Below are 21,433 nucleotides of genomic sequence, written 5' to 3' on the forward strand. Positions count from 1 at the left end.
GGTCGACCCTGGATCACTGCCGATCCCTCGGGGAGCCCGCACACATCATTCTGCAGCCTTGCTGGCTGCACAGGTGTGTTACTGGGAGAAATTACTTGAACGTTCACAGAAGAGTTCAAAATGATGGGAAAGGAACATCAAACGAGGAAAGAAAGCACTCATATACTGCAAATAACACTGTCTTCCTAACAGGGAGCTTAGGACAAATTTTTGGGTGTAATCACAGTGACTGTGCTAACTTCTAGAATGGATATGTCTGTAATTTTTTTTTTCTTAATTCTATTTAGCTTCTTCTAATTTTCATTTCATACACACAATACATAGTATGTAAATGTAAATAATTTATTTTTTGGTGTGAGAGGGTTTGACGCTTCAAAAGCATTTTATAAAGAGGGAGCTAAATTGATTTACTAATAAATCAATATGTAATTGAGATGTGTTAAAGCATTAATATTCAAATTACATTAGGGCAGGCAGTCCATTCTGGAGTTTAAGATTATATATAAAGTGCATTCTACTTTTAGTACGTAATTTTCATACCTTATTCGAAGTACAGGGTACTTATTTTGAACATTAATATCTTGTGAGAAAGTTGATTCCCCTTAACTAAATATTAGATTCAAGATGGTTTGCTACATTCCTAAGTGTTACTGAATAACAGCTGACAGAACCTAAAGCTCTAATTTCATAGTGGAAGCTAGTGGAGAATGGGATTCACTTGGAAAAAATGTCATTAAAACATTTTAAATTAACTATTTCAAGCATGAAAAATAGCATAGCAAATATAAAACAAACACCCAGATGTCCACCACCCCTAGCTCTGTTAAATAGAGTTGGCTTTTGAACAATATGGGTTTGAACTGCACAGGTCCACTTACATGTAGATTTTTTTCAATAGTAAAAACTGCAGTATTGCACAATTGGTGGCTGGTTAAATCCAAAGATGTGGAATCGTGGATACGGAGGAACTACATATACGGAGGGCTGACCATAAGTTATATGCAGATTTTAGACTGCACAGAGGGTCAGGGCCCCCAACCCCCAGGTCGTTCAAGGATCAACTGTATTAACATTTTGTCTTCTTTGTTTCAGATTTCTCTTTCCTTTTAAAGAAGTGGAGCCGGATTATACTCCTCAATGCCTTTTTCTCTACCCGCACCCTGTAGAGGTAACCACTATCTTGAATCTGTCTTTTATCATTCTAATGAAAAATTTTACCTTTACTGCATGTGCCTATATCAAAAAATAAATACAGCCTCAACCTGCATATTTTAAAACTTATACCATAGTGTCATGCTGTATCATTCTAACAATGCTTCTAGAGATTTATCTATGTTGCTACAGATAGCTCTAATGCACTTATTTTAGCCCTTCTATGTGGTTTCACTGTGTGAATGTACTGCCATTTATTTAACCATTTTCCTACCAATAAATACTCAGTATTTCCCCCTAATACTCTGTTATAAACAGTGCTGTCATTAATCGCCCTCCTGCAGAATTGTTCTTTCAGCTTGACCTCAAGACAAAGCATCACTCAGTTCCTCTGGGACTCTCACTCCCCACGTTGGACCATCGTGGCCTGGCCGTGAAATATTTCTCATTGTTTCCTCTTCTCCACTGCCCACCCCTTCTTTCTACCACTGATACAGTTCAAGCTATTATCTCTAGACTACTGACCTCCTCATAGGCCTCCCAGGTGCCAGGCTCATCTACTTCAAATCAATCCCCCACCCCTACTGCCTGCTGGAAGAATGCATATAAAAGCCCAAACTAGCCACGCCATGCCCTGTAATCACTCCCACTGCATGTGGGACACAAGTTCCCCAAACCAGGCCTGTGTTTCTCTCTGGTCTTGTCTCCTTTCAGCATCCCCCCTCCTGCTGGCAGCTCCGCCCCTATAACCCATGCTGTCTCCGAGCCTCTGCTTGCGACTGGAAATATTTCCCCTGTATACCCAGCCAATGCCTCCTCAACCTTTAGGCCAGCTTTGGTTTCACACTGACCAGAGAACTTCCCTACCCATCTGCCATGCTCCCAATGCAACCTCAACGGAGTCCAGCCCTTGCACGTTTCACTGACATTCACAGAAAATCACTTGTGTTCCCCTGGAATCGAAGTGCTACTTGAGGGCAGGGACTGAGTTTTATTCATCTTTACGTCTCCAGTACCTAGAGAAGCATCTGAGATACTAACAGGCTTTCAGACACAGGCTGAACCGAAGTGGAAGGTAGCTAATCCATTAAGTACAGTTTATTTTCATAATGAAGGAGAGCCAGTCTATTTAAAACAAGTAATTACTATAGAATATGTAATGAAAAATGACGTATTCAGCCCTCTGTGACAAGACGTCTGTTAGCTGATACTTATGCACTAACAAGTACAATAAATGATACTAGTCGAGATGACTGCAGCACTGCAAGTACCTTCTGAATCATTAGATTAACTTACACACAGCCTTTGTCACAGTTGTGAGCACTGTATTGTCACCTCCAACCTAGAACCTCCAAGTCCTTCACGATGCCACCATACATGGGCAGAATCTAGATGGTTTTCAACATCTCCTCCAAGACATGATCACATTCTTTACCCACCTGTGACCAGCTCCCTTACTTCTGCATCAATAGATTTTCTCAACAGTCGCAACAAGGCAGGTATCCCACCAACATTCTTCATCGCGATTTTATTTTCATCTGTAGACTTGCCAAAAACAAGGTTTCGGAGGGCACCACAAGCATTCTTCTGAACTTCCAAAACTCTGTGGTCCAAAAGGTCAACCAGATGCTTGACTCCCCCTAACCTACACACCTAGAATGAAAAATATTAGGTACCAGGCCTAAGTGACATGTGGTCAATCAGAGATCAAACAAAAGTCTGTTATGGAAAGATCACGGAAAACATACAACTCCAGATCATTATAAATGATTATTTTTTATTCTAAAAAAATACATGTTCTATAAATTTTAAGGACACTCTCTAAGATGAAGCTCTTTTCACGGGTTCATGGCTTAAAGAAGGGAAGGAAGACTTAGGTGGATTAACGGCCACATGCAGGTAGCATGGTCATACGCCAACCCTCCGAACGTACACAGGGATTATGCCGTCACTTCCAAGTGAAATGCACAAATACACAAGCACAACAAAGCTGTATGCAGGGTCGAAGACAACACAGGAAGAGATTTTTGACTGAAGTCATTTGCTTTCTAGAATTGTTTCTCTAGGTGACTCTCCCTAAATTTTCTTCCATATGTCACTTCATTAATATCTTATGTGAATATTTTTGGGCTTTATTTACTGCATTTACCTTTAGTCTGTAACTGTGTGTTGTTCTAAATTTTAAGGGGTGAAAAACACTTAAGTTCTGTATGACATTGCAGGAGGAAAAAAGGTCTAAAATGTTAAATCTAGCCAATATCAATGACTCACTATGTTTCTGTAAAAGCCCCAAAAGCTTAAAATCTGAAATAAAATATTCATATATGTTCAGTATTAGTAATGGTTATAAATCCTTTACTTAATTGTGTGTTGGCACTGATTCTGACCAGAATCTCTTAAAATACATGAGTTCACAAGTACATACTATAATTTGTATCTAATAGATTTATAGAAAATACTTTAAAAATGCAGGTTAAATTGATTTTGTTTCATGTTTTATAAATAAGCTAATGAGTGGACACATGATTTGAAAATGCTAAATGTACTTCAAGAAATAATCTCATCCCAGATTTTCCCAAGAAATATTGAAATGCATAGCTGAGAAGTGAAAGAGTAACTGGTATCAGAACACCCCTTGGAAAGGGCCTCTAGATTGCATCTGGTCATTTCTTAAGCACACAAGCACGCAGCTGCTAAACGGAAAGGCACTGCTCGGCCCTCCCCATTCCCCGCCCCGCCAACTCCGGCATCCCAGGCACTGGTCCTGTACCTCCATCTTCACTTTGTTGTCGCCAAAGCACAGGTGTTGCAGGTAGGCTGCTGCATTTGCCTGAACTGACGGGAACTGGTGCTGCAGCATGTGAATGACTTCAGGCAACTCGGGATCACGCCAGGCAAACTCCCTGCACGAGAAAAACACGGCTTCAGAAAGGAAGGCCCATGTTCTACCGATACACTGAACAAAACATTTGTCAGAGAAGAGAGCTCAGCAGAGACAATGGGAAGTTACAAAAATCCTAAAAGAAATATATATATATATATGTATGCATGTATGTAAATAATTTTTATGCACTGATGAACATATCATAGATGCTTATGATCTTAAAGAAATCATGATGCACAGATGCAGAGAAAGATTCAGGGTAACAAAGAGGTTCTTAATATGGGTAACTTTTCCATTCTTGTTTTCCTCCTCCTGATTCTAATTTTACGCCTTTCTACCTATGTAAGAAATTTGCAGGTGTGAGGCTCAGGTAAACAAGTGCACTTCAGCTAGGTGAGAAGTCACGCCTGAGGAGGGAGGAGGAAGAGCCAGTGGAAATACTGTGTGCCTGATGATTTTTAAGAAATTTAATATATATGGTTGCTCTTGATTATAAGAAACATAAAACATGATAAAAAATGTTTTTGCAGTAACCCTATATCCAGAGAAAACAACTGTTGACATTTCCCACTGGTCTTTTTTCAACATATGCAGGCAAGTGTGCACATGTGTGTGTACAGAATTTTTTTCAAAGAATTGGATTATTACTAAATAGCACATACTATTCCGTGCCAGGCACTATTCTAGGCATTTTATGTATATTAGTTTATCTATCCTTAAATTGACCTTGTAGATTTGGAGGTTGAAGCAGAAGGGCTAAGTGACTTGCCTAGTGTCACCCAGCTAGTCAGCAACAGAGCAACATTTGAACCCAGGCATCTGCCTTCAGAGTCTGTGCCCTCACCCCCGTGCTATCCCACTTCTTGTACAATAAGTATACAATCATATTAAATATACATACATACTTTTATACTATGTTTTTTTCAGGTAACATCACATTGTCAGATTTTCTGATGTAACTTGATTGGCTCACTGTTTGGAATCCTTGTTAAATGTGATTTTATGCTTATGTTACATAAAGACCAGCTTCTTACAAATGGTTCACAAAGCAACAAATCTGCAGACTTTGATAACAGGATGGAGTAAACTGTTAATCAAAAATGAATTTTAATCCTGAAGAAACTTGAAAAAAATCTTTAGGGGCTTCCCTGGTGGCGCAGTGGTTAAGAATCTGCCTGCCAACGCAGGGGACATGGGTTCCATCCCTGGTCCGGGAAGATCCCACATGCCGCGGAGCAACTAAGCCCGCGAGCCACAACTACTGAAGCCCGCGCACCTAGAGCCCGTGCTCCGCAACAAGAGAAGCTACCGCAATGAGAAGCCTGCACACCGCAATGAAGAGTAGCCCCCGCTCGCCACAACTAGAGAAAGCCCGTGTGCAGCAACGAAGACCCAACGCAGCCAAAAATAAATAAACAAAATAAATTTATTAAAAAAAAAAATCTTTAAATTAATGACCCAGTGATACTTCTATGGCCGAGTTTTTAAAGGTCCACAGCCTCTCTGGGAAGGCTCCAGTATGAATTGGTTCATCCACTACAGAGGGTCAGGTCATTCCATACCTGCACACACACATTCATATCACACATTAGTGCATTCTTACTATGCTACAGGTGCCAGAACAGGTGCTGGAGATACAAACATTGAATAAGACATGATTTTATGTATAGGGGCTTATATGCCAAACTAAAAAAGTTTAGTCTTAATAGCAATAACATGAATTATTACTTACTGAGCTTATCTGTGTCAGGTATTCTGTCAAGAGCTTTATAGATATTATCTCACTTACCTTGACTGTTGCCCCATGAGGTAGGCACTATCAAATAACACCAGATATAGACAGACGAGGAACCCGGGAATAGTAATTAAGAGGTGGAGGTTAGTGGTCTAATATGTTATCACCACGCACAAGGAACAGAAAGCTGGTGGAGGTCTTAAAGCAGAAGAGTGAGAGAATGCAACAAGGTCACATTTATAAGGAAGATAACTCTGGTGGCTAAGTAGAGAATATACTAGAATCAAAAAAGACTGGTGGCAAGGAGACTATCCACTATCCCCACATTTGCTCCAAATAGGACCATCCTTGATTTTTCTCCTTCCCTTATCTTTCTCATCCAATCCATCAGCAAACTCTGTTGACTATCTCCAAAATATTTAATATAAACCAAATCCATCCACTCTTTCTATCTTGGCTGGACCCTCTACATGCCACTTACATGTTCTCTCTGCTTCAAATATCACTCCCTCCCCCATCTATTCTTTGCACGGCAACCAGATGATCTACTGAAAACTGAAATCAAGGGTGAGCTGGAGATTTCCGGCTTGGGGAACAGACTGGATGATGATGATGTCATTAACAGGCATTAAGAAAACCATAAATGTTGAGAGGCAGGATAACGCAGCAGAAAAAGCACAGAATTTAGAGTCAGATTGCCTATGTTTAAGTCCTAGGTCCTTCAATTGTGATGTGATTTTGAAAACCATTTACATAGAACTTCAGTTTCCCCATCTGTAAATTAGGACCAATAAAACTATCATGTCTAACTTCTTCTTAGGCTGGCTATGATGACTAAATTGTGGTGATGTATATTAAAGTAGTTTACGTACTTTGCATTATGAAAGATGTTTTACTAATATTCATCATCCCTGAAAAATGAACTATACTATGTTAACTATTTCTGATGAAAATCTATCTAAAGTCTATTATGTATAAATCTGTAAGGTAATTAACAGAGTGCAAGGAGTGTGATTTAATCTTTCCTTGATGACTCACTCATTACAAATACACATTTCTGTTCTCTTTAAATGGCACAGGGATCGTCAAGATTTCCTAGCATCCTTGGGTGCCTCCTGAGCCAGACAACACAAAGGGTGGGCTCCCGCTGGAGATGGGCAGTTAGGCTCAGTTGACACCAACTCCAACCTTGATTTTCAGCAGAAATTTACCCTGGAAAGACTTCTATCAATTCATGGGCTGGCTGGATGGCATCAATGCTTGCCAAGATTTGCTTCATTAAAACCTAAGCCCAGACTTCTGTTTTTAGCCATGATAGAGTAGTAACCAGTACTGGACTTTGCCTTCCTACCATAAACAACCATTAAACTGGACTAAATGTGTGAGGAAACTGTTTTCAGGCCCTAGACAACAAGTAACACAAGAATGTAATCCTTGAAGGGGCGGGGGCATCACCCTGGGAACCCCATACTCACTTGGCTTTCTGCCTGAGGGCACTTTTTGGATCATGGCACAGGAAGCAAGTCCAAATGGGCATGATGGTCTAAGTGAACTGAGGGGGAAAGATTGGAATTTGGAGATGCTAAAGAGGTTAAATTTGCAGGGCGGGATACTGGAGAGGAGAGAGCTATGCAGAGGAGATTTAACAAGTCTGTGTAAGGATTACGCACAAGTCGTTAGTTGAGCACTGGGCTGTACATGTGCCTTGCATGTACATGTACAGGTCTGGTGGAGAATAGCTGCTGCTGGAATGAGAACGGAACCAGGAGTTGTTGGACTTCCAGCCCAGTCATAGTGCAGACCTCACCGATCACCTCAGCATTTAGTCTCCACAAAGGCCATGTTTAGGAGTAAGAACCATTCCACAGAGTCAGGGCCATGTTCTACGAGTAAAATAAATCTAAAATAGACCTGTCCTAGCAAAGAACAGAACCAATTGTGACAGGATCAAAAGCACTTGTCAGTAATTTAGTTATTTTCCACAATGAAACTTAGAATCCTAAGAGGAGACAACATAATACAGAGTCCCTACAATGTATTATCCACAACAATCAGCATATAATTGGAAACTGCTAAGGCATAAGAAGAAACAGAAAAATGTGACTCTCAAAGATGTAAACAAACAAATAATAGAAACAGACCCAGAGAAAACTTAGATGTTGGAATGATCAGAGGACTTTTAAAATGGTTTTTATAAATGTGCTCAAAGACGTAAAGCAAAAGATGTATGTAAGGAGTGAATAGATGGGGAATGTCATCAGAGACATGAAAACTACAAAAAAGCCAAACTAAAGTGTCAGAAAAAAAATCCACTGGACGGGCTTAACAACTGACTGGAGACCACAGAAGAAAAACACAGCAAATCTGAAGACAGATTAATTAAAAAAAAAAAATCCAATATGAAGGATACAGAGAAAAAAGATTAAAAAAAAAAAAAGAACAGAACTTCAGTAACCTGTGAGATGATGTCAAGTTATCCCAGGAGAGGAGAGTGAATTTTGGGCCAGAAAAAATATTTACAGAAACAATGGTTGAATATGTCCCAATTTTGGTAAAATCATCAACCAAATTTAAAGAATCTCAGTGAATCCCAAGCAGGTTAAATGTAAAGAAAACTATGCCTAGGCTTGTTAGAGTAAAACTGCTGAAGGTCAACAATAATAAGAAATGTCTGAAAGGCAGCCAGAGAGAAGATACATTGCATAATGAGAAGAATAGAACAAATGTTGGCTGATTTCTCATCAGAAACAATGGAGGTCTGAAGACAAGGAACAACATCCTTTAAAGGACTGAAAAAAAAAAGAAACCCTGTTAACCCTGAATTTTATATCTAGCAAAAGTATCCTTTAAAAACGAGTAAATAAAAACACTTACAGACAAATTAAAGCTGAGAGAATGTGTTGCCAGCAGACATGCAACACAAGAAAGGCTAAAGAAAATTCTTCAGGCTGAAGGGAAATGAGTGGAGACGGGAACTAGAATTTATAGGAAGACATGAAGAGAACTCTTTACAAATAAGTATGCAGGTGAATATAAAGGCCATCTTTTTAACTTAGCTTAATTTCTTTAAAAGACAACTGACTACTTACAGTAAAAATAACACTATATTAAGGGTTTTATAATGTATGTAGAAGTAAAATATTTGACAACAACATAAAGGTCAAGGAGATGGTAAATGGAATTATTCTGTTGAATGTCACAGCTGAAGCCCTCCTCAAAAAGAACACCATGAATGCTGTCATTCTTTCAGTCACTGTCACTTTCCATAACAAGTACTTTGTTACTCCTTTCAGATGAATTATTTGTACTATTAATAAATTTTGCTTCCAAACTAGACAATTATTAAAAAAAACTCATACATTTCCTTTTATGTATAAAACATCAACAACTTCTTAAGTCTTATAGGGCAATTTTCAGGTTAAATATAATGTAGCATTAATGACAGAGGAAATAAGTTTAGAAGTGAATAAAAATAGTAAAATTTGCTATTATTAAAACTAAAAACTAAGTAATAATTATCATGAGTTTTTATTTCATGGTTTGACTATTCAAACTTTAAACTCACTTGGATTCCAGTTTCAAATAAATAAATGCACCTATTATAATAAGATAATCATTTATTCATCTTACAAAATGCATTATCAGTAAAGTTTCACACAATCAAAGCTAGCCATAACAGTTTTATGCATTAGACTATGAAATTATCATACTATGAATAACTGAAGTATATTATCAGACACGAAATCCTTGTTTATAATGAATCAGCTCATATCAGAGGTCAAAACTGAAGTCTTCAGGAATGCATACTAAACTCAAAGCTCTTATCATATTTTCACTGCTTTTCTGGGTAGCTATTCTTTTCTCTGCAGATTCAGCCAAGGTATGGTCTAAATTACCCACAATTCAAAACCCTTTTGAGAATTTCTGTATCTAGTAGGGTGCCCTAGTCTGTTGTTCTTGTGAGGACTTCAAAAAGATTCCACATGCCGCAGAGCAACTAAGCCCATGAGCCACAATTACTGAGCCTGTACTCTAAAGCCTGCGAGCCACAACTACTGAGCCCACACTCCGCAACAAGAGAAGCCACTGCAATGAGAAGCCTGCGCACTGCAAAGAAGAGTAGCCCCCGCTCGCTGCAACTAGAAAAAGCCTGTGTGCAGCAACGAAGACCCAACGCAGCCAAAAATAAATAAGTAAACAAATAAACAAATAAATTAAAAAAAGAAAAGAACAAAAAACAAAATCATGTAAAAAATTTTTGATTTAATTATATTGGAGGTGCTATTAGACAAATTATTTTTAAAAATCCTTAAAATAACAGAAGCGTGGCAAATAGGAATAGCAGAACCAAATGTATGCATACACTGTAAAATATTTTAGGCAAAAGAGTGAATAGGTGGAGTGGTTTTAGTGAAGCAGTGGGCTTCCCATTCAACTCAAAAGTACCTTAGGTTATTCTGGTTTAATAACCAAACCTCACTCATGCTTTTAATTCATTAGAGTAAGTTGGTAGGCTGCTATAAATGAATTGATAATTATAACAATCTTTCAGTGAAACAACTATTTGTGGGCAAAGAGTGAATGAAATCTTGCTAATATATGCCTTAAAGTAACACTCAAGCTGCTTAAAATTTAGAAATAATTTCACTCTTTCAGAAGCTAAAATTCTCTTTTAGTTTCTAAATATCTTTATTTCCTGAATATTTTAAATGACTTTCATTAAAGAGATGAGGCTAGTTTTTCAAAATCAATCAAGTACTAAATGACTCATCTTAATAAAACATGTTTTCTACATGGCCAAATAAAATTAAAAGCAGGAAACATCTATTATTTGCCAAATATTTTTTGCTCATGAGATGTGAGAATTTCTTGTAAACTATCTTCCCTTAAATGGCAGAAAGCTTTTCAAAGGACCTAGTTAATAAAAGCGCAACACGGCGCTGACCAACATGATTCAGAATGTACATGACACTGGTCTTCCCCAGTTTAAAACAACCATATGCATTTTCTGAAGCCATCATTTAAGAAGTCAGCCAAGAGAAAGGAAGAGGCATAAATGATCCTTTAAAATCTTTTGTGTAATTCAGACTAAGAGGCTATCCCAGGTAGTTGCCTTGATGAAGTATTTCAATTGTGGATGCTGCAGATATTCACACAGGCCTGTGCATTCTCTAACTTATTATTAAAGCACTGAAAGAAGGAATCTATCTCTAAAGTGAAATTAACCTCAATGACCTACAGTGCTGGAAAACAACTGGAAATATTAGAGATAAGGAGTTACTGATATTATAACAGACACGGCAACTTGAAAAAAGTCAGAATGAAGGAACTAGTTGACTCCTGAGATATGGTGGCATTCTGGAGACTCATAACCAGTACTTGCCTGGGATCTTTCTGAATGCTGTCTATTGATGGGGATCTCGTGGTGCCATCATCAGCTGGTGCTATGTGCTGAAGCCTGTTATAATTGCACTCTTGCACTCGGTATTGTATTGGCCTGTAGGGCTCCGCATAGGTAGCTGTTGTGTTCAGAGCATAATTATTTCTTTGGTATGTAAGGGTACTTCGTTGGCTGGACGTCCTTTGCAGATTTCCAACACCTACTAGAAAGTCAGCATTTTAAAAAAGATTAGTATGTTCTCTACAAAGTGATACTTTTCAAAGTCAAAATAGTTTTAGTTTTAAGAAGGGTTAAGTTTTTAACAATTATATAAATTGCTTACTTTTAGATATTACCAATCTAGCTCATTAGTGCTAACAAAGGCACTGAAGTTTTTAACATAACACAAACGATATTTATGTCAATTTTATTAGCAGGAAAGAGCAAAAATGAAACTATAAATCTGCTTACACAGTAGGTCTTAATATGTTTAAGATTTAGTAACAGAACTGAAAGTTAAATAAAGGAAAATAATTAAACTAATCTTAGAAATAAATAACAAAAATTCACAACTACATTTTAGCAATAAAAGACAAGTAAGATATTCAAACTTAGATAACTGAAACCGTCAAACTTTGGACACCTAGTGAATACAGGTTACGTATTTTGATATATATTTTATTTATAGACTTGTGTATTTTGATAACATTGGAAAATATACTTCACAGGAAAGAAGACTGATATATCAAATTCTTCTAAAGCTACTCCCTAAAATTATTGCATGATGCTATGTACAAAGTACTGTACATTGTATTTAACCTTTCTTTCCAAATTATTGCAGTAGGTATCTCGCCAATGATTGTGTTCATATTCTTCCTGCAATTAACATATTTTAACACTATTTACTTCTTAATCCTAATAAAGAAATTCTTCAATTTACAGAACATAGTGAGTGAAATATTTCTTCACTAACATCTATTAAAAATTGGTACATTCTGGGCTTCCCTGGTGGCGCAGTGGTTGAGAATCTGCCTGCCAATGCAGGGGACACGGGTTCGAGCCCTGGTCTGGGAAGATCCCACATGCCGCGGAGCAACTAGGCCCGTGAGCCACACCTACTGAGCCTGCGCGTCTGGAGCCTGTGCTCCACAACAAGAGAGGCCGCGATAGTGAGAGGCCCGCGCACCGCGATGAAGGGTGGCCCCCGCTCGCCACAACTGGAGAAAGCCCTCGCACAGAAACGGAAGACCCAACACAGCCACAAATAAATAAATAAACAAATACTTTAAAAAAAAAAAAAAGAAAAAAAAATTGGTACATTCTATCAGAAGAAAAATACCACAGTGGACCAAATTGTCAGTTTTTGGCAAAGAACCAATTCAAATACAGTCTTCTCCCTCATGGTGTTCTGTGAGGTATGGCTCCTAGAGCTGTGTGCCTTTAGGGCATTATCATTGCTACCTGGAATTCATTTATGGGCACGTTAATAAATCTGTACTAACTCTTTTTTTTTTAAAAGCAGCCTCTTGGGACTTTATAAGCCACACCCGTAGCACAATCTGGCAGCTCACATGGCCACAGGCTCTAGCTTCTGCTCTATTAGCCGCTACAGTGTGGCACAAATGTGAGTCTGGGGGTGCAAGGGTGTGATGCACTAGCTGCTTATTTTTCTTCTTATTTTTAAAATTATTATTATTATTTTTTGGCTGTGCCACGTGGTTATGTGGGATCTTAGTTCCCCAACCATGGCTCAAACCTGGGCCCCCTGCAGTGGAAGCACAGAGTTTAACCACTGGACCCCTGGGGAATTCCCGCTCCCTATTTTTACAACTGCCATCATTGCATTCTGTCCTAGATTGAGTCTATCATAAGGAATATTTATTTCACGTTCTATCACATAAGAATTCAGAAGAGATTCAGTAACGAAAAAAGAGTAATACCAAACACACTTGGGCTACATACATGCTAAATCAAAGATAAGCCAATAGCTCACATAGGGATTTTCTCTAAATACGTGTTCTAGGAAACAAAAATTACAAAGAAATATTCCAAAAAAGGCTTTCCTTTCTATATCTGATATGCTTCCAACCTGAGGAGTCGGATTTATAGCTCAACAAACTTATTTGTGAATTAAAGTATAATCACTGTGTTCATTGATCAGATTGAACTAAGGGAAAAATATATCACCTATAAATAGGTACTAAATGAACTTCTGTTTTACTGTTTATTGATTTGCTTTCACAGCTGCTTATCTGACAACCAAATGGGCAATATGAATTCATTCTAACAGGAAATCCATCTCAATAAAATCCTCTACTCTTGGGCTGGTGAAATTGGGAAAGCAGCTGAACAGAGCTGATGCCCACCCGAACCTGTGCGGTACAGTGCTGTCTGCGATCCTTGGAGCTCCACGGTTCCGTGGTTTGGGCTGCGGTAAACTGGGCTGTAATAGGTCCTCCCCTCATAGATAGGAGTGATGTGCAAGTCGGGAGACACAGCTGAACGAAGGTCTTGTCCAAGCTGGCTGTGCTGACTAGCATAGGAACTCCGTAAGCCTACGGGCAGGAAAATTACATCATTAAAAAACTTGAAAACTGTGGTGAGGTTACAAGTATAACTCCTAAACAACAGGACCAAATGCTGAGTCTAAACACCAAACCTAGTGAGTTTCACAAAAGAGGGATGACAGATCTGAATGGGATACCATGTACATTCTAAAAATAAAACTTTCTCCTCTGGCAGCAGGATAAAAGTAAATTTTCTAAAAAAAAATACAAGAAATTATTAAATGGTTTGATACTCTGAAATTCATCCCCCAACTGTAAGCTATTTTATGATGGTGACCAAAAAGAGAGCGCCGTCATGTCCCACACCTCTTTAAATCACAACACTTAAGACGACACCTTATTATGTAATAGCGCTTAGAAATAGGCTGATGTTCAAGAACTGTTCTGAACTTTGTCTCAATTCATTCATCCATGATTTTTATAGAAAAAGGCGAAATTTTACGTTACAAAGTTTAAAATATCATCAGCGAACTAATAAGATTTATAAAGTATTATTTTATTATTTGTTATCACAATTAAAAAAACAAAACAAAAAACCAAAACAAGTGTTTTTCCAGGAATCCAAATACCAGATTCTTGTTTACCTTCTTTCTAATGTAAAGGAAAAGTACAAAGTTAGTGTATTAAGTCATTTCAAATACTCTCATCCAAATTATTAATAATTAATGCAAATTTCAAACCCAAACATGTTATTTTCTTTAAAAAAGTGAATTAGTATATTCTACATTATGATGTTCAGAAATATGTGATTTGTCATCATTCATTAGTAAGTAAAATTTGTCACTTGGTAAGAATACCAACTAAGGTTACATTCCAAATACGAGCAAGGAAAAGCACAAACATATCTGAAGTCAGTCAGCATATATTCGCTCTTAAAAAGACTGCAAATAATCAACACAGTAACTAATTGCCAAAAGATACAATCGCTCACATCTTGTTAGCTCAGTTAATCATATCACAACTAAAAGTGAATGGGCCTGAATGTGAGTGATAATTACATGTTGCTTAGTGAGGAGTGGCAAGAAAGTTAATACATAAAAGCTTCTAAAATGAATGATTATTACCAACCCCGGACAGCAATGTGACATGGGAAGAAATTAAATGAACAAATGTGGGTTTTGGCTACTGACTCCTCACTTGCTAAAATGAAGATCACAGGTTTATACAATCTTATAATCGGGAGCTCATTCAGCCAAATCTTCCCATTTTAAAATTGAGGAAACAGAGCCCAAAAGGAAATGTAATTCATCCCCTTCAGAGAGCTACTTCCTGGTGGGGCTGAGAGGAAGCCCCCTCCATGATCTGTCATTGCACTGGACAAAGCTATTTCTCAAGGATCAATGAGACATGGTGTGAGAAACCTTGAACTGGACAGAGCCCTCCACAGACATAGGGTTAAGGAGGGAGGTTAGCTCACCAGGGGTTCATGGAAGCCCATGTAACTCTAAAGACCATATTATGATTGCTGTTGTAAAGTTCTCATCTGAGGATTTCAGCTTTTTATTCACTGGCAGATTTCTCATTCTTAGCACAGTATAAACTCCATTTCTTTATAGAGCCCATGAGTATCTTGAACAAAAGTTGCAGGCATTGATTTTGTTAATGGTGACATAAAGTGGGCAGGAAAATGCACCTAGTTCTTGGAAATCTTATCAGTATGAGGCATTATTTTAATATTCAGTAGAGCCCTTGATTTACTGTGAGACTCTGAGGATCACAAACACTCGGGCAGAGGTGAGCTGAGCCCTGCATGCTCCTAGAGTTGGCTAAGCCGCCTCGGCTCACCACCAGAGTGATGTGAAAAGAGACCAAAGCATTCTGCCCCGTTCAGAATGTGATATTCTCACTGTGCCAGGATCTAGCTGGAGTCTTCACTGGAATCCATATAATATGAAAACTTTCATAAACATTTACTATGATTTCACAAGAAAGGTAACCAAATGAGTTTGTTACCACTTAGAACTATAAAAAGGATCCAGTAAACAGCCTCCTGTTACAGGATTATTAGTGAGATGAAATGACTGTATGTGATAGACTATAACGGGAAATAAAATCTTAAGAATTATAGTGAAATAGCAATTTCTTGATATTAGAAATCTTTGTGAATAACATTATGATGGTAAATATTTTTGTTTACCTACTCATGCATTAAAACAAAAACACACACTACTATAGATTAACATTTAAAAAATTATAAAATTACATAGCCCCTGTAGATTAAGTAAAATGATTGTGCAGAAAGGCTATTATAACTTAGTATCTTTTAAACTGGAAGACAAGTAATATGTTGCAATTCCACAAATACATACTAGTTTACCTACTTCAATGATATATTCCTTGTGATTTAAAACCTTTATATTTTAAGTCAGTGAAAACAAACATAAATTTATCTTCCAAATATGAATTCTTCTTATTCTCAAAACTTGTCTTGATATGCTATGATTATACTGAAATGAATATTTTCAGGCAGACATATTTTTCTGTTGTAGGAAGTAATTTATATACATCATTTAAATTATGATCACCAAATATCCAAGTGTCTGAATCTATTATAAAATATTGCTTTAGGCTTATCAATTAGCAGGTTATTAAGCCTTTGAAATCAGAAGCATAGTAAATATAATGAGAAGCACATCACTTTCTAAAATAAGAAAAAAAAGAGAGGCATTTACAAATTAGGATCCACATTCAGACTAATTGGGCAGGTAGCTAGATGATTGAAACCAAAGTGTCCCTAGAACATTTTAAGAAACCCTTTGCTTCTTTTGAAGACTGTCATATTCTAGGGGAAAAAAAACCCATAATGGGCTACGTATAATTTTTTCCCCCTGAAACATAAAGTCTAACTTCACCTGCATTGTCAGAGAAGCAGGTTTTTTAAACCAAAGGAGATCAGCCCTCTAGGGTTAAACATGGAGACAGTCCTTTATGTGCTCACTTTCTTTCCTGGGCTTCCTCTTCACTCTACTGCAAACATAGATTTCTGCACAGCTGTTGTTCACATACACGGGGCGGGGCTGGGGCACAGAAATCCTCAGAACTATTTATCTCTTAAGGTTTCCTTCAGAGGCAGAATGTCGTAAATGATTCCACCTCACTTTGCTGCATACTTTTCAGAGGCATGTCAGAAAATATCTAAGCCAAGGACACCCCTCTAACGGCTGAATGAAAAAGAGGCAGTTTCTCCACTAGGAATTTCCTTGAGCTCAAAATCAAGTTCAATATTAATTCTTTTTTTTTTTTTTTTTTTAAACATCTTTATTGAAGTATAATTGCCTTACAATAGTGTGTTAGCTTCTGCTTTATAACAAAGTGAATCAGTTATACATATACAATATGTTCCCATTTCTCTTCCCTCTTGCATCTCCCTCCCTCCGACCCTCCCCATCCCACCCCTCTAGGTGGTCACAAAGCACCGAGCTGATCTCCCTGTGCTATGCGGCTGCTTCCCACTAGTTATCTATTTTACATTTGGTAGTGTATATATGTCCATGACACTCTCTTACCCTGTCAATATTAATTCTTTGTGCAAGATTCTTCAATTAGAAAATTTCAAAAAGGCTTTACCTTTCCCAGAAGCCATAAGGAAAGGATATTAATTTTACTTCACAAAATATTAAAAACTTCTGTAAATAAGAAATACCAAAAACAAAGTCAAAAGACAAATTACAAAATGAGAAAAATACTTGAGAAGTATATTACATGGGGTTAATTTATTTCAAGTATAAAAAGCATTTACAAATTTAAAAAATAGACAAAAGACCTGAACTCACGGTTTGCAGAAAAGCAATAAAATGGCTGATAAACTTATGAAATCATCAACCTCAGTCATTACTCAACACAGGCCACTTAAAACAATGAGGTACAGCTTTTTAATTGCCAGACTGGCAAAGATGAAACTCTTTGACAACATGCAGTGCTAGTGAAGGTGTAGGGAACACGCGCTCAAACTACTGGTGTAAATAGAAATCTATAAAACCTTCCTGGGGGCAATTTGACAGTATTTCATTAAGAAAATATACACACATATTTTGACCCAGCAATTCTACTTCAAGAAATGGATCCCATAGTTATCTTAGTACCTATGTGCAAATATGCAGGAAGAATAATATATATTGCATCATTGTCTCTAACAGCTAAAAATGAGAAAACCTAAATGTCCATTAACAGCAAAGTGATTAAATTATAATACATCTATAAAATAGGGTCCTAGGCATCCCTTGAGAGAATGAAGTAGAACTCTCAGACATGTTTAAAAATGAACAAGGTATAGAAGATATATATAATAGAATTCCAACAGCATTAAAAAAAAAAAAAAGAAACACAATGTGTGCACATTTGTATGTAATGTATATACTCATATATGTAATCAAACATTCTGGAAGATACATAAACTGGTGAGTGGGACTGGGTGAGGGTAAAGAGAAGGCTGAGACTTTCACTTCTCAGTTCACATTTCCCTGCATAGTTTGAATTTTTTTTTTACCATTATGTACATGTTACTTTTAAAATATAATTTAGAACACTAGTTAAAGATGAATTCATTTTAATCAAAAGAACAAGTCTATACATCATGTAGGATACCCGCCATGAAAAAACCCTGAAGGAAACAGTTGGACTACCAGTGACCTGGTTGGTGCCTTTCTGATTTAATACAAGTGGCATTTGAAGGTAATTCATAAGAAATTTGTGCACTTCCCATCAGGATGCTAAAAATCAAGGCAGTAAGTGAGGAAATCCATATTCTAGTCTACACTATTAGGGCATTTCTTTAAAAAAAAAAATTTGAGCAGACATTCTGATACCACCTTTCAACATATTTTAGGGTTTTGAGTATGGGTAGGCCTAGCTAGTGAAAATTATTTCACTGTGAAAAACCTCAACAAACAGTTTAGAATTCCAACCAATTCTTCTAAAAGGCAAAAAAGTACCTCTTATATCCTAATATTGTGAGGGATGGGGGAAATGTATTCATTGCAAAAGAGGTCTGGTGATATAAATGTGTATAATTTGACGCATTAAAAGTTATAGAGCCTGAAAGACAAGTCAGCCTGAAGTCTGCAGTATGAATTTTAAGATAAAAATATAAGCCTTTTCCACGTTACATGCTCTGTTTCAGCAACGGTTACATGGAAGACTTTCCCGCTGGGCTTTGTGTAGGGCTGTCACCTTGTACTCACCTGTCAGGCTGTCTGGCCGAGGTGGAACCATCCTCTCGTAAATGTCATACTGCTGCTGTCCGAATTGTTCCATGTCATGAACAGTCCTTTGCAGTGAAGGTCCCAGATGCTGTGGTACGGCGGTCATCCCTGAGCGTTTGGGGGATAATGACCCCACCTGGCCTTGGGATGGGGAAGCTACTCGAGTCTGTGCATCCGTCAGGGTCAGTGGGGACCCCACTCTGGTGGTCGTTTGGTACTGAGGGGTTGGTCCGTTGGGATTGGAGGTCTGCCGGGAGGTGACCGACCCAATCCGACGTACAGCTGACGGGGAGGCGGGTCTCTGTGCAGAGTACGGAGAGGCTGCCCGCTGAGCAGGTAATGTGGTGGAGGAGTATGCACTGGGGTTCAGTGGTCGGGAGTCGGTCACTGATGGAGAGCCGAATCCACTACCAAGAGAAGTTCTCAGTGACCCCCTTGAAGGAGACACGCCTGTGCTGATAACATAAGAAGGAGACTGTGCTCTAGATGGAACTGAACTAACTCTTCTCATGGCCCGATTGGCTACTGATGGCTGATGAAAGGGGGAGAAAAGAGAATGGTTTATCCAGGGTTGTGTGTCCATTGTCATTACAGAAAAAAATGTACATAGCTCACTATAGAATGTGAATTCACTATTTCTTTTAGGCACCTAAGTTTCTTTTCCTTTTTTTGCTGTAGAGCTGGATCTTAATTTTTCCTTATTGTTTTTCTTGTTCTACTTTTTTTTTTTTTTTTTTTTTGGTGGTGGTTTAATCTCCAACTTTCCCCTTCAGAATACTAAAACCAACCAGTAAGGAGAGATCTAAAGACATTTAATATTCTTTTTTCTTTTCTCTTTACATTATTTTTACCCTCTGCCTACACATTTTCCACAACACATAATATGCTGTATTGCAAGTGTGAAGGGTCACTGGAGCAGTGTACTTATTTTGTACCCTGCGAGTCAAAGTTTGGCTAAGGTAACTCATTTGTGTAAAACAAAAACAAAACAAACAAAACAAAACAAAACAAAACTTTTTCAATATGTTAATCTAGATAAAGCTAGAGCAGTATCTATAACTGCCTTTATAACTGTCTTTATGGGTTGGCCCCATGAACAAAAGGAAGGTTCTTTCAAAGTGGAATAATTGAACGTTTGGATAGGGCCTGCACTCTCAGCTCTCCTCTGTGAGTGCTGCATTAGTGCTTTAGCCAAATCTATCTTTTCTTTTAGCTTAAGTGTGGCTGCTAGTGATTTCAGCCATTTCTTTCTACCTCCTTTGATTTATAAGCTCTTGTCTTAAGCTGGTGAATCAAAAGAGATGCAAATAAAGGTACCCTTAATCTGTTCCAGCAGGAGGAATGCTCAAAATCTCTGCTGAGTTCTGGCCAGCTGCAAATGACCAGACTGGGAAATGAAGAACATTTCTGCCATGGCTAGTCCTTCTATGAATCCACAGACTTCTGCAAACACTGAGTCTCAGATCCCTTTCTTGATGCAGGACAACAATGAAGAAAAATGGTGGCTGGACTGGGGCACTGGGTTATAAGCTCAGGACCAAGCTTTTTCTGTATCTCCTTAGTGACTACTAGAGTACAGTTGTCATCAACCCCCTTTCACTTTTAGTTGGGGCAATAAAGGAAGAAAAAGGGATGAGTCACGGACTTTGTATACTCTTAGACGCCATAAGAAGAAATATGTTTTGTCTCCACGTGTCATAAGCAGTTGGCTGGCTGAAACACCTGCTCTGAGACCACTTGGGTGCTCAAACTCAACAATTCTGGGAAGGCAATAGCCATGGAAAGGAGAAGATCTGGAGAGGGAAGGGGACTGCAAATAAACAATAAGGCAAGAAAGAGGGAGTTTAAAAATTAGTAGGCAGGAGAACACACAGTGCGCCTCAGGCTGTCACAAAGTCATGCCGGCCTCTGCCAACGCAGGCTGGCCCTACATTCCAATTATAACTACCGTACCTCTCCATCCCCCCGCATGAGTGAGCCAGAGTCCCCTAATCAGCCGCTGCTTTAACCCCGTCCTGTCTGGGCGGGAACAGAAGCCGGAGGGTGACCTACATGCAGAGATGGGGCCAAAACCAAAGCTGAAACCCAGGAGCTGTGCGAACAAAGAGGAGAAAGGGAAATTTCTCCGTGCAGCCTCAGGAGCAGTGGATAAAATCCCCACAGTCAACTTGAGGTACCCTGCACCTGTGGAATACCTGAAGAGACAATGAGTCAACCCAAAATTGAGGTGGTGGACTTTGGGTGCAACTGTAGACTTGGGGTTTGCTGTCTGCTACTGACTTGTTTCTGATTTTTACGTTTATCTTAGTATAGTTTTTAGTGCTTGTTATCATTGGTGGATTCGTTTACTGGTTTGGTTGCTATCTTTGTTTTCTTCAAATTACATTTTATTTTTTTAATTTGAATTATTTTCTATTATTTTATTTAATTAATTATTATTTTTCTTTCTTTATCGCTCCCTTTTCTTCTGAGCCGTGTGGCTGACAGGGTCTTGGTGCTCCGGCCTGGTGTCAG

The 21,433-nt window shown here is 38.2% G+C and overlaps 1 protein-coding gene across 17 annotated transcripts in view; it reads right to left on the bottom strand.

The window, feature by feature from the left end:
• The window catches only part of PKP4 (plakophilin 4), a 245,133-nt gene that overhangs the window by 36,406 nt on the left and 187,294 nt on the right, over positions 1-21,433 (bottom strand). For 8 of the 17 annotated variants that reach the window (XM_068545068.1, XM_068545072.1, XM_068545062.1 and 5 more), the window contains 5 exons: positions 18,899-19,451; positions 13,518-13,706; positions 11,155-11,374; positions 3,923-4,055; positions 2,592-2,805 (listed from right to left, as the gene is read on the bottom strand). In XM_068545068.1, the coding sequence (XP_068401169.1) occupies positions 2,592-2,805; positions 3,923-4,055; positions 11,155-11,374; positions 13,518-13,706; positions 18,899-19,451 (1,309 nt within the window). Of the gene's footprint in view, positions 1-2,591; positions 2,806-3,922; positions 4,056-11,150; positions 11,375-13,517; positions 13,707-18,898; positions 19,452-21,433 lie in introns of all 17 variants that reach the window. The other 9 variants (XM_068545071.1, XM_068545074.1, XM_068545066.1 and 6 more) reach the window with 5 other exon arrangements.

This window comes from Eschrichtius robustus, chromosome 5 (assembly GCF_028021215.1).
Source record: "Eschrichtius robustus isolate mEscRob2 chromosome 5, mEscRob2.pri, whole genome shotgun sequence".
Classification (NCBI taxonomy): domain Eukaryota; kingdom Metazoa; phylum Chordata; class Mammalia; order Artiodactyla; family Eschrichtiidae; genus Eschrichtius; species Eschrichtius robustus.